Source organism: Halichondria panicea, chromosome 1, assembly GCF_963675165.1.
Source record: "Halichondria panicea chromosome 1, odHalPani1.1, whole genome shotgun sequence".
NCBI lineage: Eukaryota > Metazoa > Porifera > Demospongiae > Suberitida > Halichondriidae > Halichondria > Halichondria panicea.
Genome location: NC_087377.1, coordinates 11,478,525 through 11,504,157, shown reverse-complemented (window position 1 = coordinate 11,504,157; position 25,633 = coordinate 11,478,525). Strand labels below are relative to the sequence as shown.

Genomic DNA, 25,633 nt, shown 5'->3' with positions numbered 1-25,633 from the left:
TGTTTAAATGTGGACACCCTTGTCCAGATTGTAAGATGCTTACTATGTAGTTAACACTGTTTACCTAATCAGCTTCGAAGTCAATACTGTAGTGTCTGATCAAGTATGTACATTCACTCGTGAACATACACAAGATGAATTATTTTGGCATAAGTGTCGTGCATACCGGTGTAGAAGCGATATGGGCCCCCCCCTTATTTTGGGGCCCCCGGCCCTAAAACGCTAGCGATTTGGGGTGTTAGGGGGGGGCCTATTGCGCTAGTGATATAGGCCCCCCATAGTGATTTAGGGCCCCCCTCAAGATAGCAACGCAATGTTCTACCATGTAGTCTACCAGGAGAGAAAGGTGCCTCATCGATGAGCAAGCTGCCAGGTGCAACCTCTGAAGGTGGCTTTCAGTTCTACCTATTGATGACCACGGTTTCAGAGATGCACCCTGTATTTGTTAACGCTGGCCACTGCCATCAACCCCAACTAAGTGCAACTGTGGCTCAGCCTTCTCAGCAAACCATGCGCAATGATTTTTACCAAAGGGCGACTTCCCAACTAGAAGGCATAACGAGCTACGTGACCTGACTGCTTCACTTCTCACCAAAGTCTGCCACAATGTTGCCACAGAACATGAGAACCCCGACTACAACCACTAAGCGAGAATCTTTATCCCACCGCTCAGCCATTTAACCACTGACGATGCCCGCTTAGACATCCGTGCAAGAGGTTCTGGTTTGCTGTTCAAAACGCATATTTTGATGTACCCGAATGCACCCAGCAACAGCTCCAGAACCATTAAAGCTGCCTACAAGAAACATGAGGTATAAGAAACATGAGGACAAAAATAAACGGGCTTACGGCCAACGCGTCAGAGACATTGAGCAAGGAGTTTTCACCCCCTCGTCGACGTCTTCTATAAACCACAGGTGGACTGGGGCAAGAGGCCGCCACCTTCTACAAAAGACTAGCAGACATGCTCGCCTGGAAATAAGGAAAAAACTATACTCAGTAGTAATCAGTTGGCTAAGGTGCAAGCTATCCTTCGCTGCCGTCCGATCTTCAATTATGTGCATCCGTGGAACAAGATCATCAAATCATGGACCCCTATATACGGAACAAGATCATCAAAATAATCATGGACCCCTACGGAACAAGATCATCAAATCATGGACCCCTACGTGATGCTACATCACTCTTGCTACAAGAGGGCCTGATCCCTCAAATTTATTTAACTGTCACTATAAACTGCTTTCAATAAACCATTATAATTATATGTACACGTATACATGCTTCTTCTTATTAACTACTCCTGGTTCTACACATAAATTATATCGGTATATGAGATGAGGCCAGCGTCGTACGTATTAGAAGTAATGGAGGTTGAGTTGAGAATCAATGGCAAAAACAAGTAATGGTCTACGTATAATAATGGCAAAACAATAATATTCAATGTCTATAATATAGCTTGCTAGCTAGCTATTTAATAACAATTTAACAGTTTGGTGATACAGTTAACATGAATTAGATCTACATGTTATACACAGCCATCCTCTTGGCCTGACCTTGATGTTCATGCATTTAAAGTGACCACTTTTGGCATTCTGTACACTCGGTCATTCGGCTATCATAATGTCTCTGGAAGACCACAAGTGCAGTACAGCTCGATGATTATCTGTTTGGGATCACATCTGTTGATTGCTGCCGAATTTTTAGATTGAGGAAAAGTGCTGAACGTTTGCTAGCTAGCTATTTAATAACAATTTAACAGTTTGGTGATACAGTTAACATGAATTAGATCTACATGTTATACACAGCCATCCTCTTGGCCTGACCTTGATGTTCATGCATTTAAAGTGACCACTTTTGGCATTCTGTACACTCGGTCATTCGGCTATCATATGTCTCTGGAAGACCACAAGTGCAGTACAGCTCGATGATTATCTGTTTGGGATCACATCTGTTGATTGCTGCCGAATTTTTAGATTGAGGAAAAGTGCTGAACGTTTTAGCTTCAAAACAGTGCTGAATGTGTGAACGCATTTGTTGTGAGTCATACGTTACATCTTTCGTACTCTTCGCCTGTGCAGCATTGTATGCATTTGCAATGCTGAAAACACCACAGTCCATTTCTCCTTCTTGCTGCTGTACAGGCTCAATGTAAACTTTGAGTTTGTTGTTAACCGCAAATTGATTGCCGTATATTTGAGCTAGCTGTACTTGAAGACTTGAGGTTAATTCTCCAGTTGAACAGCTGTCGTATAGTCTCAGTTTTCCATTGGTGAGGCTGGAAACAACCCAGTGCTCTCTTTCCTCAACAAATAGTATCTGAACGGCTGCATATAATTATAGGCAGGAGTACATGAATAGGAGTAAGCAACTACTATGTACACCATATAAATTGGTTATTATCTCACTACGTCACAAACACATGTAGTAGTGTAAACTGTGGTTACTTTGTGTACACATGACCATGTATGGCTGCATGGTAGGCTCACTTACATGTAGAAATTGTCAACAAGAGTGAAGTGCATGTGCAGGCTAGGCTGAAACTATATACAAGACTTAGAGAATAGCATAGATCTAGATCTACTCAGCTAATATCATCTAGAGAATGCTTAACCTTAGAAAAAGACGGAATTGGCGTAACTAATCTTTGCTGAATAACATGTTTGATGCAATGCAAAGCAGTTAGCATTGTGTGTGGTGCCAGGTTACCGTGTATAGAGAGAACTAAACTAGAGGTGTGACAAGCTGCTAAAGTTGCTCCATCTCTTACTTGCAATGTCATGGAATATTGCAAGTTGTGTGTCTGAGGAAAACAACGTCAACCTTGAGAGACACAGCAGTAACAAGGGATGCCCAAGCACTAAAAGTAGGAGTTTCTTCATAGTCTGAGTCAATTACTTGTGAGTCTTTTGAGAGCTTTATTTCTACCCCAGATGCAATGCAACGTAGGAAATCGTACCACTGAATTTGAAAATTTAAGTATGCATCTTTGCCTTTACACTTGATGTAAAATTGTTTGTATTGATTGCACATGCAGGCAGTCTGCAAGCTTCACCAAGCCATCATCCTGTTTCTTAGAGATTATAATTATTAAAAACCTGTTTTCTCTCAGGGTACATCTCTAGTTGTGGTAGCTTCTCTACTTCTTCAGTTAATTTTTTCACCAATGCTAGATTATTTTATTCACGCTTTTGGCAACTTCTATCACAGTTGCTTTAATTGCTGTGTTCATGTTTCTTTGCTTTTCTTCATTTTGCAAGAGCTAGCCACCTGGACCTATTCTACCAAGTGTGCTTGCACAATGTATGTAATTAACCACACTGTTTTGATTGTGGTTGTAGGCCACTTGAGATGTGGGCGTTTTACACATGTAGTATGACCTGGCATGACACAGTGAGATAACAACACGTTTGTATGGGCTGTATAGTAGTTGCTTACTCCTATTCATGTACTCCTGTTATAGGCGATAATTATTATTATACACTATGTACATTACAGTAATATAATTAGTGATCCATCGAGATAACATTATATAAGCCTAACTCTTACCTCTTACAACAGAGTCATGACATTGCATTGCTTTAAACTCTTTTTGGGTAAGTAATGTCGATTGAAGACCATGCAGATGAGGGAACTGATACCTCAGCACTTCATGGGCAGCATACATATGCTTGTCACATAGTTTTCCTCTCTTTACAACTGCCCTATCCCTGTAACGTAGATCTAAGTCAGGTATATCCAGAGACTCCCAGCATACCTGGTCTGAGCATGTACAATAATTATTATGTAGTTAATAGTATATATCTACATATTAATTGACCGTGCCTGATCACAAAATTAATGTCAGGACAATTACAATTATACATGCCATACACGTGGCTGACAGAAGTTACCTTTTGACTCTTAGGTACAGACTGATTAGACTTTCGTCTCTTAGGTGGTGGTGGACGGTCTAAGGGGACATCAATTGGTTGCAAATGAGTCACCACAGGTCCATGTGTAAGGCTCACGTCTGGTGTTGAGCAAAGTGGCATCTTTTGCTGCTCTTTGCCCATCACAGAACTTTGTGGCAAGTCTGGAATATACATAGTGAGATGATAATTATACCCACACGCAGTTTTAGTATACACGCATGCATAATAGTTTTACCGTATATACCTTGAGGGTGTTGTTTTCTCATATCGTAGATCCATTGACATAGTTCATTGACTTGACCACAAGTGCAGGTTAGGTATGTTTTACCATACTTTTTTGTCAGGAAAGTACCAGACTGGGGGTGTTGACGGATGTAGAAATGTAACAGGCTGTTCATTTCTAAGTAGCTGATGTCAGTGTTTTCTGCTTTTTTGAAGTCGTCAAACTGATTGTGAAGGAGTGAATTGACGACCACGAAATCAAACGCTTCAACTAAGTCTGGTTGATGGGTGTATGCTCTGTAAGCTAGCCACAGTGCCACATCAGTATCTTTGCTCAAGCCATACTCGTGCTTGTTTTGAAAGAGGTACGATAACTGCAATGGAGAATTGTCAGTAATCTATATAATTATATACTACATGAAATTTAAGTGTTAAAAATGTACAATACAATACACTTAATATAGCAGTGAACTTACATCAAAATCATCATCCTCCTCACTTCTGTACAGATGTGTAGAAGCTCCTGTTCTGTACAGTCTCAAAAGGCTTGGATCAAACAGACATTCCATCAGAATAGGATCATCAAACCCACTGGAAACGTATTTTGAAGAGAGGCCAGGCATATTATCCGGGAGTGTGGGTCCATTGGGATCCTCCAATTGGTCATTGGGCCCGTCCGGTGAAGTAGGGACATTGGGATCATCCAATGTGGCGGGGCCATTTTGATATTCTGGTGGGATGGGACCATTGGATTTCTCCGGTGGGGTGGGGCCATTTGGATCTTCTGGTGGGGTGGGGCCATTGGATTTCTCCGGTGGGGTGGGGCCATTTGGATCTTCTGGTGGGGTGGGGCCATTGGATTTCTTTGGTTGGGTAGAGCCACCATTGGGTTTCTCCGGTGGGGTGGGGCCATTTGGATCTTCTGGTGAGGTGGGGCCATTGGATTTCTCTGGTGGGGTGGGGCCATTGGATTTCTCTGGTGGGGTAGAGCCATTGGATTTCTCTGGTGGGGTGGGGCCATTGGATTTCTCTGGTGGGGTAGAGCCATTGGATTTATCCGGTGAAGTTTGGCCACTGAGAGCTACATTAGGGATCGAATCTCGTGCGCATGCAGGCTACATGCATGTATATATAATTATGTGCAGTATCAATTAAATTGCCACCTGTGCTGGTAGCTAAATAAATACCTTTTTGTTCAACCAATGAAGAAGGATCCATATAAACCTGTATTATGCATGTGTTATTTATCACAATTATGGTATATATAGTTATAGGATTAGCTATATACATTCATATTTACCTTGAGACGTTTGATATTACATTTCTTTTTTAACACCTTCCCATCCAAGTCCTTAAGGGTATAGACACCCTTTCCATCTGAGGTCTTAATAATGTATGGTCCACTATACTTGTTTTCGAGCTTTCCACCTTTCCTCTCCTTTTGTTGGGTGTTCTCAACCAAAACCTTGATTCCAGGTTGCAGTTCCTAAATATAAAATGTATTTAATTTGCTTAGAACAAACTGCACAGTTTGAAATCATATATGCTTTGTACATAATTATAGCATTCGCACACATGAATGTGCAAGTGTATATATATACTTGCATGCAGCCTGTATAATATATATAGGGCTGTATAATTATATACCTCTGGTGAATGCCGTTTATCATAGCACTCCTTTTGCTTTTTTGAGATTTTTTTATGTTTTCACCAGCTATGCTCTTTGTATCTTCTTGCCTCTTGAGCATTTTCTCAATAAAAGCATCTGCAGTTGTCTCTGTATCTATATCTTCACTGGTCACTGTTTCGTTTTGCTCTACACCTGCTTCTATAGGCAGCCGAGCTTCACGATGAAACATCATGAAGAATGGCGAATAGCCGGTTGATCGGTGTTTCGACACTCGGTATGCAAACAGAATAGTGTCTAGCTTTGTATCCCAATCATTGTGTGCTTCATTCACTAACTTGCTGAGAGAACGACAGATTGTCTGATTGAATCGCTCTGTGAGGCCATGCATTAGTCTGAAAATTCAGTAATTAGCCATAATAATTATACCATAATTATAATAGTTGCATGTATATCCTATTTGTATTCACTCCTTTTTGCACTAAGTAAAAGTAAAAACGTTCACTCCTTTTTCGAACTTCCTTTCTGGGGTGGTGTGAAAGTATATCTATATATGCCATAATTTATTATACAGTATTTAATTATGTGCATGCATGCTTCTTACTTGAGGATGATAGGCGGAAGTGATTCTAGCGCTGTGTGTTTGTTCTTTTAAAGAGTGCCTCAGTAACTTTATTGACAAATTCTCTTCCTTGGTCACTGAGGATAACAGTAGGGCAGCCGTATGTGCAAAATACCTGCGTTACAGTAAATAATTATAACTAAGGGCCGTTGCATGCACAGCACATAATTTATATAATTATACCGAGTATAAGACGTTGGCTACTGACAATGCAGTTTTGTCTTTTAGAGCAGCAGCTACAGCCCACTTTGTGTAGTAATCTGTAATTGTCATCAAGAACTTGTTTCCTGCTGGAGTTACAGGCAGAGGACCCACTAAATCCATTCCAACCTGATACCAGGCTTTTTCTTTAACAGGAATGGGAGAAAGTGTTGCATTAGTTTTATGCAACTTATGGTTTTGGCGCTGGCAGTGGTCACATGAAGCAATCTGCAAGAGAAATACCGTTCAATGCACCAAACACCTGCACTATAACAAGGTATATAAATTTGAAACTTACGTAGGCACATGCTGTCTTGTACATGTTTGGCCAGTAGTATCGTTGAGTTAGCTGAGAAAGTGTTTTGTCTCTTCCTAGATGAGCTTGCCCATGGATGCTCTCAATGATCTTTCTTCTGTCTTCTTCACCTTCCACTACCAACCTAGGAGTGTTCTTCTTATTTCCTCCTACATACTGCAGCTTGCCCCCAAACAGCACGAAATACTTTGCTCTTTTGCGGAGGCCACGCTTCTCCTTTTTGTCAGCGTCTGGTGGATACATGCCTGATTGTAGGTAAGTAGTGATGGCAGCATATGGGTACGTCTCAGTTTCTTGCTCTTCCATTTGCAACTTAAAGAGGAGCCAATTTGCACTTTGGAGTCCATTTTCACTGACTTTGGAATTGTGGGAGCAATGTAGACTATACAGTAACTAAAATACTAGCCAAACTGTACTGCATTGTCTTTATATACACCTGATTCATTGACAACTAACTGTGTTTGCAAGTCATAGTTACCAAGCTCTAGCTACTACACTAGTCAGCAAGAGAGCTTGGTCACCATGACTTTGTGAATGGTAAGCACTATGTGGGAGACCTCAGACTCTACTTAGCATGATTGGGCGAGCCTGAGGGTGCTAGTGTGTAGTAAATCTGGACTATCAGTGTCAGCAAGAGAGCTTGGTCCCATGGGTCAGCCAGCACCTAGAGTCAGCACATTGTGAGAGATTTATGGAGTCAGCACTGTGGGAGTCAGCACTGTGCATGTGGGATAGATCAGCAGGGAATTTTACTTGAGCGAATGGTCAGCACTTTGTGGTTGCCCATGCAGATCATCTATAGGGGCCCCATATCGCTGGAGGGGCCTCAAAGCGCTAGTGAAATAGGGCCGTAGGGGGGGCCCAAATCGCTAGCGTTTTAGGGCCAGGGGGCCCCATATCGCTTCTACACCGGTATACCATCAACAATTTATGAACTTCACAGCAAGTGTACAAAATGAAACTAATTTAAGTGATACAATAATTATAACATGGTGCAAGATACTGTCAGACTACAACAAAAAATGATGCAACATCCGATTGCATTAGCAGGCCATCATTTACACTTGAAATTGTAAGCTTGGTATCGTCCAAGAATGCTCCTCTGTGGTACACCTGAACGAAAAGGAAGAAGTGCAGACTTGGTACCTGTTGTAATCTGGTCCTAATATCAACTTCGTTTAATCAAGTATCTTTTTTAGGATAGAACAGCACATGTGTTTACAAAAATTACTGACTAAGATTACTATAGATTACTTACATGGAATGTTCTAGATCTATCTAATTAGGTAATTACAATGACTTAATCAGTTAGTCTCACAATCTACTATTAGTTTCAACAGTACCATCAGCAATTGATACAAAAAATGATGTCTATTCGATATAGGTAAGACCTAAACCAGTATACGGTGTATACCACAAAGAGCCTGTGTAATTCTCATGTTCCACTGCATAGCTTTAGGACAAAGCTTTCTTTAAAATCTAATTATTGTGTCCATAGCCAATCCTTTTCATAGATATTATAAGCAAATAAAGCGAGCATCTGTGAGAGACAAGACTTGTTTTTTTTAAGTTGCATGTAGCACTGGAAACTCATATATTTGCACAATCGCAAAGCCTTAAGGGATTAAATTAAATGTCCATGCAGTAAGAAGTTATGTACATGTTTATAGCTACACAAATCATTGTATCCTACAAAAGTGTGTGGTTCCTTTTTAAATGCATCTTTTGACTGTACTAACCCAACCCACACACACACATGTACACACCTTGCAGTGTTTCGATTCATAGGTGTACACTAAAAACAAACGTGTTACCGTAACACACGTGTAGTGTGTCACATGTGTGCTAAATTGCTCTACGTATGTCAAATCAGCACATTAGTAAGTACATGCGTGCTATTTTAGCCCACTGGTACCACTTTAACCCATGTGTATGTGTGTTACACATGTGCTAATTGACCCAACGTGTGTTATAAGCACAGTAGTAAACTACATGTGTGCTATTTCAGCACTGGTATTACAGCAATAGAATGTGGTATATTACGGTTTATAATCAAGTGTAGTGATAATTGTAGTGATATTTGAGCCATTTCTGAGAGTGAGTAGCATCACTAACTTGATTCAGTAGTAAATGATTATGGCATGATGTGAGCACTGATCTAAGTCAACATAAGAAAGTTCGGATCATGTCTAATTATAGATAATTATCTTGCTGACAGGTGGTACAGTCTTTATCCTTCATAAAAGAGCAAGAGAAGACCATTGGAGTTCTCATTTATAAAGTATTTTGTTTGTTGGCTGTTTTAAATCTTCTTTTAGCTTTTCTATATAAAGCCCAGTGCAGAAGTTTTTTTTTTTTTTTTACAGTGTACCATCGTAAATTCATTCCATTATAACACTGTATATATGCTCTGAGGTTGTTATATAACAATCCAAAATTTGTCATTACGGTCATCATTTTCCTGTAGCCAGATTTACCAGCCCAAACGCTTCAACCATGCAACGCTTCAACCATGCATCCACCTCTTTATCACAGTCTCAGTTAGCCTAGAGGTTCTCTAGCCTCGATTCCAAGTTGCAATACACCAATACAAAAGACCTGGAATCGAGAGGTTCCTTGTATCATGTCAAGCATGATACGTTATATTGTGTATGTTAGCCTTCGTGGTTACGAGGGAGTTCCTCCCAGAGGAGAGACAACTACACAGTCACTGCTACCCAACCAGTCGTTGAAATACGTACCACGGTTGTAAATTGTATGACCCTTTATCTGTCCATCAAATAATGGTTGTAGATTGCATGACCCTTTATCAGAGCTATATCCTTGTCTCAGTTGATGTTTATTGTGTAGTGGATCTTTACCGCCTGTTTTGTCTCAGCTGCTGTTTGACTGAAGTGGTTGACTAATGGATGATGGAAGAGTAGTCTTGCGGACCCAGACCCTGAAAGATACATTGTAACGGCTGGTTTGCCTAAGAGTTGCTCTGGACGACCAATATGGAGGGAGCTGGCAGATCATAATTATCTCAGTAAGATCTGGAGGAACAACTTGCAAAGGAAATCTTGAGGCTGGTTGTACATTAATAGATAATGGCATGTGGTAGATCTAGTGGTAATGAGTAAGTGGGACTGTATAAAAACTTTCATTCAAACGTACATGTACGTACATCTACGTAAGCACCACAGTAGAGTCAGGGATACAAAAGAAAGAGGGATTGGAAACGACCTGTGTAAAAGGACTGACATCCGGTGAAGCACTCCATGTAATTAATCGCGCTCGCAAATAATTACATGGAGGACTGCGCTATGGTTTTGTATCCCTGGTTTCTAGCTCTCCTATCCACTAGCAATCACTCAGGGCCTGGGAGATACTCGAGAGAAGTAAGCTTATACCACTGACAAGCTCTAAGTATGTTGTCTTTACTTTGTTTCCAATTTTTGTTGAGTTTAGCTTGAATTACTCTATGTCAACTTTTCTGTGTCCCTCCTGAAGTCAAAACAGCAAAGGACATTGCTTGACTTGGTTATTATGTATCTAAGTGCTACATAGAATGGCTTCATGCTATAAATAAGCTGTACTGTTCATAAACGTTTGCAGTATAGTCCTTCAAACTGCTTCAGTATACTTTTAGGCACACCACGGGCCTGTCCCTCCTACGACTTCATAGTAAAGGCTATTCCTTCTTGTATAGCATTTATTTGTCTAGTAATAGTGGCTGCATGGCTTAGTCGACTTTTTAGAGCTAAATTCTCTTTACTTTTTAGAAAAATCAACATTAAAAATGATAATTTCACTGTTTGTATTTACAACACATTGTAGAGCAGTCAAGACAGGTAATGAGCATGCTGACTATAAATATAATCCTTTGTAGTTTTAGCCACGCCCTATAACGTGGAGTGTTTCGCAAAAATGTTCGTTTCCAATCCCTCTTTCTTTTGTATCCCTGGTAGAGTACATGTCCAGTAAGATTCACCTGCATGCATGAATCATCCCTGGTTTCATTTTAAGTTGTCATTGACTATTTTAAAACTAACGGTTGTAGCTCTGATAACTGTGTCTCGGGGGGGGGGTACACACACACAAAGCGCAGTTATCAGCTTAATTGTTGTCTCACTGGTATAGTGGGTCTTTACCGTCTGTTTTGGCTCAGTGTGATTGTTGCTTATTATCGATTCTGAAGTCTTTAATTACCAAATCTACCCACCCTAGTACAGAAATATTGGTTGACTGATACTTACCATTTACTTTTGTTCTGTCTAGATATTTACGGCACTTTCCTTTGTTTGGAGGTAATATAGTTTGAGTAGGAAATTTCGGGACGGACGCACTGTCCTTATTATTACAGTGTCTCATTTCTCTGAGGGTTCTTTGTTTATTATTCCTCTGTGTTTCACTATCTCTCCCTCCCCTCAGGTACTATGTGGCTGAGGGTGTGAGGATCTACTCTCAAGACCTGGAGGGCGGTCACACAGACCAGGGGAGTGCAGTTGGTCGAGCAGCACATCCACAAAGTGGTGAGTTTCCGTGTTTAGAACAAAACATTAGACGAGCTAGCCGAATCTATAATAACTAAATTGTTGTGATGCTGTGCAGGTATATAGGCATACATATCCCAGAGCCACGTTTGTGTAGGAAAATACTACTTTTGGGGGTCTTCAGTAGCACACATATAAAAATATATACAGAGCTCAGTAATCCAAACCAGGTTGACTTCTACATCTCCCAGAGCCAGGCGTCCAATCATGCAGTGAGGTAGCCTGCATATGTACTGCAGAGCTGGGCACTAAGGTGAGTGGGTGGTCATGTGATAGTTGTGCCTGTGTAACCATATCCCCTGAAGTCCAGTATCATGTGTTTAGTATTAATAGCAGATATAATCAGTATGTTTACACATTACAGCTTCAACCACCCACCACACACGCACGCACACACACACACACACACACACACACACACACACACACACACACACACACACACACTCACACACACACACACACACACACACACACACACATACATACACGCACACATACTGGATTGTCTGAAACCGTACGTGAGACGACTGGTGAGCATACTGTTGTAGTGTCTCCATGACAATGTGTGGAACTTTATGGTGTAGTAGGGTATGGGATAAAGGTATGCTAGCTTATTATATTATGTACATAAGTGTTTGTGATAAGGGTACATACATGCTTTTGTGATGTTGTGGTAGATATGCCAGTGTACACAAGAGATTTCTTATATTATACGTAGGTGAGCTTGTGAATGTTTTGTGTGATGTAAATCAAGGCACTGCAGAGTTTACGTAATAGCAATTTTAACCAAATCTAATCTTGTACATGCACCCCCTCCAGTTTCATTCTACTACTTGTAGGTGTGTTGACCAAGTGTCCTCCCTTCTCCCCCTCTGTGCTGAGACACTACAACACATCAACCTCTTGGAAACACTGCTCAAACTGGTGAGATGAGAAAGATATAAAAGTTGTTGAATTATGTTTTGTGATATACTTATTTTGTCATTCAGTATGACCCCAGAGGAGGTCCGACATGCATGCACAAATCACTGTAAGTTCAGTGCATTGATGCCATTGCGTGATAATGTCCAGGCGCACGTATGTCGGGCGTCCTCTGGTGACCCTATATACTCTCTTAAGTCTATAAAGTTAATTTAGTGATGTATATTGTACTATCGATAGCGTGGGTTGAAATTTCTTAGCCAGCTAGATCACCTAAATTTCATCAAAAGCTGACATACTCCACTTAATTACATGTACCCCCCCCCTTCAAGAGCAGTGACAATGCCCTGGTGCAGTCTTCTGGAGTGGACTGTCTCACCTCACTCTGTCAGCTGCTAAGGAGAATGATCCTCAGAGGGAGAATAGAACAACACGATCCAATGTCAGTCTTTGACTATATACGTAGCTACATGACTTAGGCTTGTATAAATAATAATTATGACTTAGGCCAACAACTTAAATCAGTTCATATCCCGCCCCCTCGTTTAGTCGGCTGTGGTAACTTCCTGGGATGCTCTGTAACTAATTTTAGTACAATTGCGATTTAAATTGATTAGTGACAATACATTTTTTCAAAAAGCTATCCATCAACTTCTATTCAATCAAGTGTATGGCACTGTGCTCTCACTTCCTTTATCTGTACGATATCACTACACTATAATTACATTGCATTGATGATTTGGAGCTTTGTTAGTGACTTATAACTGAGTGACTGCTGGTCTCCTCAGATCGTGGCTAGATGAACTGTCCACACTGTTCTTTGCCAACTTTGGGCACAGCATACCCTAGTTAGACAAAGGGCAGCTGCTGCTCTCACCAGCGTCACCAAGGCCCATGGTGAGACACTGTACAGCTAGCTAGACTATAGGCTGTGCTGATAATTTGACGTGTAACTGTTAAGATTGTATTGTTTGCTCAGCTCATTCATTGTGTGTGGAGAACTAATTTGTTCACTAGCTGACCATGTGTAAACAACACTACAAGCTAGTATGAAAGCCTCATTAAGAAACCTTTGAAGATACTAGCTGCACTGTATTATGGGACCTAACTGGTTGATTTTATTTTGCAATCATGTTACAGTTTAGCTAATATGAAGTGTATCTCCTTCTGAATCCTTTGTGTTCTGTAACAGATCACCAAGTTGTGGGTGACCACTACATTCCTTGTCTTATCTCCATCTTGTACTCCACTTGTACAGCACTCAAAGTTTCTCTATCCGGCTCTTTCTCTAACCTTGTGAGCTGCTGCTTGGCAATCAATCAATATTGTTGTATATTGAGCGCTTAAAGCTCCTTCCACTGTGTTACTACCTGAACAGCTGTCTGAAAGATTTTGAAAGTGTTTTATGTAATACGCTTTGATGATTGTGTTTAATAGATGCATTATTTCACTATTGTTCATCCTCCCCCTTCCTCAGCTCCTCTGGTATTGATCCTGGACCGGCTATATTTGAGGTGGTGCATCATATCCATGACGACCCTACTCACACAGACCAGCAGATGACTGACCTGCAAAATGAAGAGGGGAGGGTGTATGGACTCACACTATCACAAGCTGGGAGAGAGAAGAATAGGGGGTGAGGGTGTGAGATGTGTGTGGAGATGCGATGTGATTGAGGGTATGGGGGATAAAGGTATGTTGATGTTGTGTAGATTAGGTGTACTGATCATGTACAAAGATGTGTGTGATAATGGTACTTTTATAGATGTGATAATTATGTCCATGTGTGGTATAGCTATGTGATAGTCACTATTGTAATACCGTATAGCGGGTAATTTTTGTGGGCAAGCTGACCTCCACGAAATTTTAATGTAGGCGTGGCTTACCAAAACGTAGGAATACAGTGCAGGCAACGAGACTAAACGAAATTTTTACTTACGAAAACCACCGTTTCTCGAGTTGAACGAATTTTTTACCCCACGAAATATAATTACCCACTATACGGTACACTAGTACTGTGAGTCCAAGTGTTGATGTGCTGTGTGATGTAAATTGAGGAGTATATACATGTAATGGCGGTTTTTATCAATCTTAATTGTACTCTCCCTTCAATTCCCTTCTCCTGCTTAGAGAGCCAGAGTCACAGTGTGAGTGGGTGTGGTGACCGAGTGTCCTCCCTCCTCCCCCTCTGTGCTGAGACACTACAACACAGATACTATCCTCAACACCTCAACCTCCTGGAGACACTGCTCAAATTGGTGAGACGGTAGAAAGTAGCTCTCCAGTTGTTTTATAATTCGGGGCCTGCGGCCCTCGGCCCTCGGGCCTAAGTCACTACTGAGCCAATATATCCCATATGGCACTCGTCCATATGTCACAACTATTACTTGTTGCTCTGAGATCACTGTGCCAATATCTGCCATATGGCACAGTTCAGATGGTGAACTGTGCCACTATCTAGATACTGGCACAGTAACGCTCCACCCAGTAACCTGAAACGGTCCCTTTTATAGTGTAACACTGTTGCAGTATTCAGTGGTATAATTATAGGCAGAAAACGTTTGTCATACGGCTGGTGCATTCCACAGCCGACCACAAGTAGTTGCAAACTAGTTGTCCTATAAAAGGAGTGATGTGTACACGGAAAGGAATGCAATAAATCAGTTGTTACACAGCTCACTGTGCCCACATGGGATATATTGGCTCAGTAGTGCCTTTGCCCTCGGGCGCACTCGTGCATGTGTCACAACTATGTATGTGTCACAACTATTACATAAACGTTGTTGTATACATGTAGTCCTTCAGTACACTTTTAAATATACCACGGGCCTTGACCTCCTACGACTTCATATTAGGGGCTATTCCATCTTGTATATAGTATTTATTTGTTAATTAGTTAGTAATAGTGGTTGAGTTGCTTAGTCGACCATTTAGAGCTAGATTCTAGCATAATCCGCATTGAACAGTGATCATACTTCTCTGCAGTCAAGACAGGTAATGAGCATGCTGACTATAAATATCATCCTTCTATAGTTTAGTCACTCTCTATAACGTGGAGTGTTTCACGCAAACATTTTCGTTCCAATCCCTGTCCTTTTTTATCTACAATTAATTTTGGTGACTGGATTGATTGGAAAGTCATGTGTGGTAAGTGGTGACCGAAAGTAAATGATACGTGAGGGTTCTACTAGCCCTGAGGGCTTCTAAATCATGTGGAAACTTCCTAAACAGTGTCTAAACATTTTAGATCATAGCAACCATGAGTATCTAGCCAATCAGATTTAAATTCTTATCTAATCTTTGCTACATGAGTTTCTAAGTGAAGTACATGATTTTCTAAGTAAGTACCGTATTACTAGAATGTTTTGCGAGCATCAAACATTTGCTAACTTGCGAGGGTTGATCACAATAAAGTCAATAGTTAGATTGCAAAGGGTCAAATTTTCTACTGATTTGGCTCATTCAAAGGTTTTTCACCAGCAAAATATTCTAGTAATACGGTACATGATTTTCTAAGTTGGATAGAACACTACCTTTAGCCAATCAGATTGCAGTATTTATGCCAAACATGATCTAAGTAAGAACATGATTTTCTAAGTTGGATAGAACACTTCCTTTAGCCAATCAGATTGCAGTATTTATGCCAAACATGATCTAAGTAAGTACACGATTTTCTAAGTTGGATGAGACCTTACACGAGACGACTACTGTTGGAGTGATTCCATGTAGACTCGAAAGCCACTCCCTTTTCTCTGATTGGACGGAGGCGGGAGAAAAGAGACTGACGACTCTGGGCTACAGCTTCTGTATTTCAGGAATGCTATTAGTACACAGATCTATCAAGCCAGCCTTTAGATCCTTGTACTGCAGTGTCTGTTGTGCCACAACTTGTGGATTAGCATAGAACAGCTGATGAACATAGAAATCTTGGCAGTCCTTCTTTGAATCGAGGAGTGGCAGCGATTTTAAGAGCTTTTACAAGTCTGACAACTACTCTCTATGACTGTCTCAATTCAACTGCTGCCCTCTGCCATTATCTGTCTTGTATTGTACAGGTTATCAAAAGCCTTGGGCAACCAATAACACACTGACTTTCTAATTTATGTACATGTTAATTGATTGATTTCAAAAAGCACCACTCATGGCTCATTTTGCAATCCTGTTATTAGCTATAATTATATAGTGTGAAGTGTATCAACAGATCACCATGTTGTGGGTGACCGCTACATTCCTTGTCTTATCTCCATCTTGTACTTCACTTGTACAGCACTCAAGTTTCTCTATCCGGCTCTTTCTCTAACCTTGTGAGCTGCTGCTTGGCAATCAATCAATATTGTTGTATATTGAGCGCTTAAAGCTCCTTCCACTGTGTTACTACCTGAACAGCTGTCTGAAAGATTTTGACAGTGTTTTATGTAATATGCTTTGATGATTGCATGTGTTTAATAAGCAAATTAGATGCATTATTTCACTATTGTTCATCCTCCCCCTTCCTCAGCTCCTCTTGTATTGATCCTGGACCGGCTATATTTGAGGTGGTGCATCGTGTCCATGATGACCCGACTCACACAGACCAGCAGATGACTGACCTGCAAAATGAGGAGGGGAGGGTGTATGGACTCACACTATCACAAGCTGGGAAAGAGAAGAATAGGGGGTGAGGGTGTGAGATGTGTGAGAGTGTGAGATGTGTGTAGATATGCTATGTGATTGAGCAGAGGAGGTTGGACACGATCACGTGCAACACTTTTTTTGCTGAGCTGGCACAAAAATTGACAATGAGTTCTATGTAAACTTCTAGCTGATGTTGCACGGGCAAACTTTATGTGCCTCTCTGGCTTCTTTTGATATAAAACTTTCATTAACCAACCCGATCCCCTCTATTCTGACGAGTTATCAGTGCATACAGTGTTTACTAGATTCTTGACAGCCAGTACAATGCAAGCTGCATACAGCACTGCTAAACTATACTCTACCCTATAGTCTAGCTAATCTTGGTCCACCCAGACAACAGACACAGCTAGTCCGGTGTTACAAGCCAGCAAAGCAAGAGTATCCATAACTTTTTTATTACAGTTATTCGGTATCTATGGTAACGTGAGCAGAGACCTTAGGAATGTCACATGATTGATGACGCGTGGCCAACCTCCTCTGGTGATTGAGGGTGTAGTGAGGTATGGGATAAAGGTATGATGATGTTGTGTAGATTAGGTGTACTGATCATTTACAAAGATGTGTGTGATATTATAAGGTACATTTATAGATGTGATAATTATGTCCATGTGTGGTATAGCTATGTACATGTGGTGGTCACTATTACAGTAGAACCTCGATTATCCGGACACCTTGGTTCCAGAAGCAGGCCGGATAAGTGAATATGCCGGATAATTGAATAGATAAACCACGCCTTTATCCACCCACTCTATTGATAAACAGCAGTGCCATATGGTTGTCTGCGCATGCGCATAAGATAAGCAGGTATGTCTCCATGGTAACAGCTGTAACGCGCATGCGCATTTTAGGGACACGCCCATTTTCTGATCTAATAAAAAAAAACTGCCAAGCCGGATAATTGAGATTCCGGATAATTGAGGTTCTACTGTACTTCACTTCATATTTACTAGAAACATTCTAGTAATACGGTACATGATTTTCTAAGTTGGATAGAACACTACCTTTAGCCAATCAGATTGCAGTATTTATGGCAAACATGATCTAATTCATATGCCTTACTAATTGTTATTGACTATTACAAGAGTCAGTTACTGCACAAAGCTACTAGATCCACTATAGGTAGGTACGTTTATTAGAGCCAACAGAAAAATGTGTGGTGTGTATTGAGGGAGACTTTCTGATCCTAGCTGTCAATACTGGTACTGAGTCCCCCACGCTACGGCCGCTATATTGATCAGATCATAATTATACACAAGCTTCTAGCTACATAGCTACATACAGTCAAGAGATGTGTGGATATGACTGCTTCCTACTACTATTTACCCTTTTGTCGGGAGCTAGTGCTCAAACTGTGACTCGTGACTGTTCATGTAAGTCATGAACACCCATGCACACACACACACACACACACACACACACACCCACACACACACAACCACACACATCCACATGCACATGCACACACTGCAGTGCTCAGACAAGCCCCCAGTAATGCAGTGTTTGCTCTGGGAGGGGGGGGGGGGTTGTGTCAACTGTACCCTTGGTTTCAGGAGCGCTCGTTGGAATATAGAATTGGACGGTACCTTCTCTGCAATTAATGCTGGCCAAGAACCACCCGAGTGCGACTGTATAATCAGCGAACGCAGACTCTGTTTCCGAAATGTGGGCTCTGACATTGTACCCAATTATCGTTGTCAGGTCCAGGTAGATGCGGGCAGTGACGTGGTAGAGTGCAGCTTCCAAGTACAGATAGCCAGTGAGTGTGCATGCATGGGCTTTGATGCATGGTCGTGCCTGTGGTACATATTAGACATAATTATCCTATATTGTTGCCATACCCTAATAAACCTTGTCTCAGAACTGCCTGGTCACACTGTTATATGATATTCATGAGATGGATGTATGGGAAAGATTCTGTGTCTATATATATATAGGAACCTATTAGCCTCGGTCCCTTGTCTCTAATTGAGCGTGTGCTATTACCAACTGTGTGTATGTGTGTGTGTGTGTGTGTGTGTGTGCAGGCCTGCCTACCATTGATTCTATTCTTGACAAGACTACTACTGTCAACCAAGATGCATCTGCTACACTGACACTGCGTTTGTCTGAGCCTGGTCTGCCCATCCCTACCATAAGCTGGCTCAAAGACTCTAACCCTCTCAACCTGGGTGGTAGATACAGTATAGACTCTGCTGGATCACTCACCATTGCTAATGTGGTGGCAGAGGATAGGGGAGCCTATCAAGTGTGGGTCTCCAATATAGCAGGAACTGTGACCGCTGACTACATGCTCTTTGTGAACTGTAAGTCGCCATGTAAACTGTAAATGTTCACTATACAAACTGTTACCATGTATATTCTCACTATGTAAACTTTCACCATGTACTCAATGCAGTTGCTGTCATCAATCTGACCTATAGTGAGCTGGTTAATGGTGATGGTAGTGTGACGTGTGAGGCTAGTGGGTGGCCTGCCCCCTCACAAGATGTCTCTCTGACTGGCTCTAGCACACAAGTCCGAACATCATCACCATCCTTGTACGAAGTCAGCATTGTTGCTACTGAGACCATCAGCAACCCAGCAGCCAATTGTTTGCCCTCGTACACTTGCACTATTGCATTTGGAATACTTAGTCTCTCACAATCCCTAAACCCATCCTGTGGTACCCTTGCCCCCCCAATCCGTGAGTCTGTGTGTGTGTGGGGAGGGGTATGTGTTCGTGTTACTATACCGTATAGCGGGTAATTTTCGAGGGACAAATATTCGTGGTTCAGCAATATTGAGACATTTCGTGGGTAATATTTTCGTGGTTGCTGCTTGCACTGCAGGTAAAGGTAGGCAAGGTCGCTTCATTTGTGGGTAAAATATTCGTGGTCAGACCTCCAACCACGAAAACCACGAATATTTTGCCCCACGAAAATTACACGCTATACGGTAGTTCAAATGGAGTGCTCACTTAAAAATAAATCGTATGCATGGTTAGCATCTGATGCTTATTATATGTGACAATATTTAGTGGTAGATCTTTGAGGCCTTGTGTTAGTCATGATACCGAATGCAATAGGTTATTGTGCTGTCATAGTGTACCGGTATCACAGTGTCTTTGGAAACTGAAACTGTAAAAAGCTTCTGTGTGTGTTGGCAGGTGTGGAGGAAGCTTTAGCAGACACTGAACAGTCTACAGCTGGGCCCCTTTGAACCTTTGAAGGAAGTCGTCTCAGCATAACATTGATACCACCTGAACCTCCTCTAGGGGCTAGTACCTAACACCTGCTCTATAGGGTATAGTACCTAACACCTGCTCTATAGGGGCTCGTACCTAACACCTGCTCTAGGGTCTAATACCTAACACCTGCTCTATAGGGGCTAGTACCTAACACCTGCTCTAGGGTCTACATGTAGTACCTAACACCTGCTCTAGTGTCTACATGTAGTACCTAACACCTGCTCTATAGGGGCTAGTACCTAACACCTGCTCTCTTCCTGCAGTCATTCTTGGGGGTCTAACAGTGGACACTATTACAACCTCCTCTGCTATTGTACGCTGGAGCTACAATGGAAATGTTTCTTTCACGATCACAGTCTCGGTTTCTTCTGGCTCCAACCAGACCTTGACTAGCTCATTGAGGATGATAACTCTATCAGGTACTATATACAGTCACACAGTGACTATCATTACTGTGTGGTTACCCTGCACAATGTATGATTATAGTGACTATCATTACTGCCTTGTTAGTGACTACCATGTGCAGTCACACAGTGTATATAATTATAGTGACCTATCGTTACCCGAGACCGTGCTGCGGCCAGCGGGTATAGTATAGTCTGTTTGTTGTAATATGTGAGTCTACTCACCTGGATGCCATAGCACTGCGTTTACAGCATGGATAGCCTCCACACAACAAGTTATTAGTTTTAAAAGTGGCAGATTTCGATGTTAAAGCTTTAAATTGTTGTTGTGTAAAAGCGAGCAAAAGCTAAGAAGCTCGAACTTGCACATGGCAGCTACATGTAGCTAACCACACGCGGCCTTTATTCGAGATACCATACGTATTTACAACTGAATTGATCCCGTACCAAAAACAATGGAAAGCTAGAATTGTGACTGGTGTGTTGTTTCTGTTAGCTGACTCTGGGATCCTACTCCATGCAGGAGCCATATACTTCTCTGAGACTCCAGGCTTCTTTGCTGTGATCCTAGTCCACAGTGCATATTTCCAGCTGTAGGGTACACTGTTGTATAGGGGAACACACAGTAACTAGAGCACTAAAGTGCAAACCCTCGGCTGGTGACATGATTATAGAAACCAAAAGAGTGATATAATGCAGTGCATGTAGTGATGTTATCATGTATGACTTAACTGTCTAGACTGGAGGCATACTGAAACATTTGAGAACAGGGTTTTAGTGGTACACAGATATTTTCGCAGGTGCAAATTTTTGCTATTTGGCTCCTGAGGCTGAGCCCTCAATTTGTCACGTGGGTTCTAATATTCGTGTTTTAATGCCAGGAAACCACACCCACCAAACCAAATAGCTTTGCATGTGAAATACTGGTGCGTGGGAGTTTTTCTGCATCTTCTGTCTGCCCTCGAAAAACTTGCACCTCACAAAAATTTCCCGCTGTATACAGTACAGTATAATTATAGTGACTTCCATTACTGTGTGGTTTCCCTTACAGAGCTGGTTCCAGGTACAGAGTACAGTGTCGTAGTGAGTGTGACAGGGGACCCTACTACCACCACCATGCCTATGCTGTTCACCACCATCTCTTGCCTTCCTAGTGAGTGGCTGTAGTGTGAGCAATTCCAACTAATTAGTCGCCTTTGAAGAGTCAGGTTTGGTTTGTGAGGGGTGTGGGATAGAAGCATTCTTTGTGTATGGGAGCTATATTGTGCTACATATAGCTCACATTTAACATTATGTATGTGCAGGCACTATTCTTACTGTGACTGCTACTACTGTGACTCATGGCAATGAGCGCACTATTCGACTAACCTGGGAGGTAGTTGTGTCATCCGTTATTAGTCTTTTAGTGTGTCCTATACAACAGGGATCGGTGGAGGCTAATGCAACTGGCTATAGAGTGTATGTGGACCCTTGTGGGGGGGATTTCCCCTGCACCCCCCTTGTGAGTGGGCGGTATGTCACCTCCTATGACTTTCCCACCAGTATCTGTGATGGGAGACAATACTCGTTTCATGTCCAGTCCATTAACGAGTGCGGGGGTGGAGGACCCAACTCATCTGTTGTCCTACGAACATGTGGTAAGTACTTTGTGTGTGTGTGTGTGTGTGTGTGTACATATAGAAATATGTAGGATGAAAAAAAAACTGCCAACAAAATATTTAACAACATTGTAAGGTTATGCTCTCGCCCGCTTTCTTGTTTCTACGCTTTTTGGTGTTGCCAACCCTAGCATTTTTCACATTGCAAATGTTTTTGTGGGTCTTGTACAATAATTATTGTTTGTGTACTTTGTTAACAATTGTTCATTGTGGGGTGGTGGTTGGTTGCTAGGATGAATTCATGCGATGCGAGTTATTTGTTTGTAACGTAACATGGTTCATGATCTGAGTTATTGATTTTTAATTAATTAAATATTAAAAGGAAACCTCATTTTATCAGCTTGGGAAAATTCTTTGAAATAAGAACCTATACTAAAAGTTTTCACAATAAGCTATGGAATGTGCTGAAACAGTAATTTTCTTGGTAATCACGTGGGCGTTTTTACTATCACTGCCATGTAAAAAAGGCGGAGCCGTGAAGAATTAGCAATAATTAAAGGATATGACATCATCAAATAATGAAAAGGCCTCCCTCCCTCATTAGAGCTATAGTATTCTCATCTGAAACAAGTATGCAACTAACAGTGGCGTTATTTGCTGCTATAGGTTTCCATGACTGATGTTCATAATACACCTTGGTGCGCATGCGCAAGCAAGGTATACGGTAATGTGTGTGTGTGTGTGTGTGTGTGCATATACGTGCATTCTGCGCATGGGTAGTAGAAATAATGAGATCTGATGCAGGCGGTGGATCAGAAACCAGATTATCACTTGGAGTGGCCTTATACCGACCTAGTTTTGCTTACTTGGAATGCCATTGCAGCCTTTTCAGAAGAGTGTGTAGCAAAACTTGTTGCTACTCTACTTAGTAGTTAGCTCTGCACTGCTATTGGTAGCTGCAAGAGTGAGAAGAGAGCTTCAAGAATCCACTGCACTGATACAATAGCCATTATAATTTTAGACTTTGTACTTTTGGCATCATTTTTAGCATATCAATCATAGTCGAACATTTCCCACTCTTCAAGTTTCCCTGTGATTACAGATTAGCCTGCATGCAGCAAAATCGATGCAAAAATGTTCAATATCACTAGTGCTGTGTGTATTTATAGCAATAGCTAGTAGCTTTATGTTATGTTGTGGCTTTGACACAGGCATCAGCACCAGCGGCTTTCGTTTTGACAGGATTTGTACAACATGCATGCACATGCAGTACTCTGGTTGTGATATTATATACAGCTGCATGTCTACAGGCTTTAGATAGTGCTCTATAGTTATAATTGTTATTTATTGCCAATCCTTCACAGCTCCGACTGCTGCCACCCTATCAACTGGTGTAACTGTTGCCATCGGTGTTACTATTACTTTCATTGTGTCTACTATCCTTGGATTTCTCGCTGGACTCCTAGTGATGTACTCGTCCACGCGTAAGAAGGCAGAGTACTCCACAGAACCTATTGTAGAACTCACTACACCAGCTAATCCTGTTTATGAGGAGGTGTCACACAAAGAGGAGGTTGAACTGAACAGTAACCAGGCGTATGGACCATTAGGACCACCCAAAGAGGAAATGGAACTGAACACTAACCAGGCGTATGGACCATTAGGACCACCCAAAGAGGAGATGGAACTGAACACTAACCAGGCATATGGACCATTAGGACTGTGAAACTTTGTGCAGTTTATAATTATTATCTAGCCATGCAATATTACATGTATGTTAGATTTAGTTTATTTGAAATTATTTGCTGATCATGTGACCTACAGCCAATGACATCAATCATGTGCATGATTTACTTCAAGCTCAGTAAAGTGTGCAATAATTAAGTTGTTGCACATTTTTTATGCCTCGAGGCTAACTGTGTGTGTGTGTCTGTGTCTGTGTGTATTCCAGCTGTAACCGAGGGGTCCGTCACTTAGCTAATTATGAGGTCACTAATAAATCGGTTTTCTCAAAACTACTCTAACCTAGTTTTTAGTGGCTGTAAGCTTAACGTTATTTTTCAGAGGGTGGTCAAATTCAATTTCGCGAAAGCGGAGATACAGTGCTCTTATGCTGACCTCGATAATAAGCCGTAAAAAACTATGGAGGTTTACGTATTATATTCCCTGAACTCCTTTTTTTTAGTACTGTTGGAGTGTTTCCGTGATGACTGTTAGTCTACCAATGTTTAAATCAGTGCATATCCCACCCCTCGTTTAGTCACCTGTCTGGCCTGTGCCAACTTCCTGAGATGCTTCCACAGGGCCAAAAGAGTTCATTTACAGTAGTATACAACGTTGTACACTATCAACTTTCTTTGTAAACTATGAAGGAAACTATTGTAGATGAACTAAAATTCAACAACATTGTAAACTATGATGTACACTCGCAAGCACAAACATAGTTTACAAGCTGTAAACTACCACTTCTGGCCCTGTGTTCCCAGACGAGTACAGGTGAGAAAAACTATCGTTACCACACTGTAACTATAATAATATTGGTGACAATACATGTTTTCAAAAGCTATTCATCAGCTTATATTCAATTAAGTGTAAACAGTATGGCACTGTGCACCTACTCTCTTTGTCTGTACGATCAGTACATATACACATTGCAGATTTTGAACTCTCACTAGCGTCACCAGTGAGTGAGACACTGTATAGACTATATAGACTGTACTGATAATTTGAGGTGTATATACTGTCAACGCTACAAGTAAGAAAGCTCCATTAAGAAACCTTTAAAGATACTAGCTACACTGTATTATGGGACCTAACTGGTTGGTTTTATTTTACAATCCTGTTACAGTTTAGCTAGTATGGAGTGTATCACCTTCCGAATCCTTTGTGTTCTGTAACAGACGAAGCAAATTATAGGTTACTACAGGCAATTAGGAAACGTGATCCCAGAGTATAATTTAACTTTCCTTCTCTTATTTATGAGCCCCTGATAATACTAACCCCCCTCACACACACTTGTGTAGAGACTCGTGTTGCACAGTCAGCATATCAGATAAGATTCTAAGTCGCTGCGGTTTTCGTGACATCAGGATACTGCATGTGATACATAGAGTTTCTAGTGCTACGTCGCTATTAATGATATTGTGGTAATTGCATGCGGTCTTGCCACTTGCAAATAATTATCATGGTAAACCTTGCACGAGTCTCTAGTGAAGCAAAACATAGCGAGACTCGTTAATAATAATTACAAATGCTTTATGTGCTGTGATTTATATTTGCTACAGGAATCTGGACAAGTCTGACAATAAATTCTGTTGTTTTTCTGTTATGTGAACAGATGCAGTGCTACATGTATTGTTTACTAATGAAAGCT

The 25,633-nt window shown here is 41.3% G+C and overlaps 2 protein-coding genes across 8 annotated transcripts; one reads left to right on the top strand and one right to left on the bottom strand.

Moving 5' to 3' along the window:
- Positions 1 to 210: 210 nt before the first annotated feature.
- Positions 211 to 7,205, bottom strand: LOC135347022 (uncharacterized). 4 transcript variants are annotated; one of them, XR_010398207.1, is made up of 10 exons: positions 6,882 to 7,205; positions 6,591 to 6,811; positions 6,365 to 6,497; positions 5,434 to 5,619; positions 5,321 to 5,357; positions 4,610 to 5,214; positions 4,156 to 4,507; positions 3,891 to 4,072; positions 3,547 to 3,759; positions 1,740 to 2,324 (listed from the first exon to the last, which is right to left on the bottom strand). XR_010398207.1 is itself a non-coding variant. In XM_064544843.1 (9 exons), exons 1-9 carry the CDS (start codon positions 7,203 to 7,205, stop codon positions 644 to 646), a joined length of 2,193 nt encoding a protein of 730 aa, XP_064400913.1. In that variant the 3' UTR covers positions 211 to 643. The 4 variants fall into 4 exon arrangements, 1 of the variants encoding a protein (XP_064400913.1); XR_010398215.1 differs by having other exon boundaries at positions 1,740 to 2,316; XR_010398222.1 differs by having other exon boundaries at positions 3,547 to 3,707.
- Positions 7,206 to 9,667: 2,462 nt separating this feature from the next.
- LOC135347043 (hemicentin-1-like) lies at positions 9,668 to 24,109 on the top strand. Of its 4 annotated transcripts, XM_064544853.1 has the most exons (17): positions 9,668 to 9,970; positions 11,313 to 11,413; positions 11,605 to 12,038; positions 12,277 to 12,361; positions 12,691 to 12,800; positions 13,147 to 13,255; positions 13,617 to 13,654; positions 13,836 to 13,994; positions 14,489 to 14,616; positions 18,503 to 18,788; positions 19,057 to 19,335; positions 19,428 to 19,715; positions 20,522 to 20,677; positions 21,714 to 21,815; positions 21,967 to 22,037; positions 22,086 to 22,299; positions 23,625 to 24,109. In XM_064544853.1, the coding sequence occupies exons 8-17, from the start codon at positions 13,934 to 13,936 to the stop codon at positions 23,984 to 23,986; spliced, it is 1,947 nt and encodes a 648-aa protein (XP_064400923.1). In that variant the 5' UTR covers positions 9,668 to 9,970; positions 11,313 to 11,413; positions 11,605 to 12,038; positions 12,277 to 12,361; positions 12,691 to 12,800; positions 13,147 to 13,255; positions 13,617 to 13,654; positions 13,836 to 13,933; the 3' UTR covers positions 23,987 to 24,109. The 4 variants fall into 4 exon arrangements, with proteins under 4 accessions (XP_064400923.1, XP_064400933.1, XP_064400954.1 ...); XM_064544863.1 differs by lacking the exons at positions 9,668 to 9,970; positions 11,313 to 11,413; positions 11,605 to 12,038; ... (2 more) ...; positions 13,147 to 13,255; positions 13,617 to 13,654 and adding an exon at positions 16,857 to 17,015 and having other exon boundaries at positions 13,982 to 13,994; positions 18,583 to 18,788; positions 21,967 to 22,299; XM_064544884.1 differs by lacking the exons at positions 9,668 to 9,970; positions 11,313 to 11,413; positions 11,605 to 12,038; ... (4 more) ...; positions 13,836 to 13,994; positions 14,489 to 14,616 and adding an exon at positions 16,874 to 17,015 and having other exon boundaries at positions 21,967 to 22,299.
- Positions 24,110 to 25,633: the final 1,524 nt, after the last annotated feature.

Excerpts from the sequence above, each read along its gene's own strand:
- LOC135347022 (XM_064544843.1), bottom strand. The coding sequence starts at position 7,205 with ATGGAAGAGCAAGAAACTGAGACGTACCCATATGCTGCCATCACTACT. Across the intron at positions 6,498-6,590 it reads CTAAAAGACAAAACTGCATT|GTATTTTGCACATACGGCTG; the intron begins GTCAGTAGCCAA and ends ACTGTAACGCAG. Across the intron at positions 5,358-5,433 it reads GTAATATCAAACGTCTCAAG|GTTTATATGGATCCTTCTTC; the intron begins GTAAATATGAAT and ends TGCATAATACAG.
- LOC135347043 (XM_064544853.1), top strand. The coding sequence starts at position 13,934 with ATGAAGAGGGGAGGGTGTATGGACTCACACTATCACAAGCTGGGAGAG. Across the intron at positions 13,995-14,488 it reads GGGAGAGAGAAGAATAGGGG|AGAGCCAGAGTCACAGTGTG; the intron begins GTGAGGGTGTGA and ends TCTCCTGCTTAG. Across the intron at positions 20,678-21,713 it reads GAGGATGATAACTCTATCAG|AGCTGGTTCCAGGTACAGAG; the intron begins GTACTATATACA and ends TTTCCCTTACAG.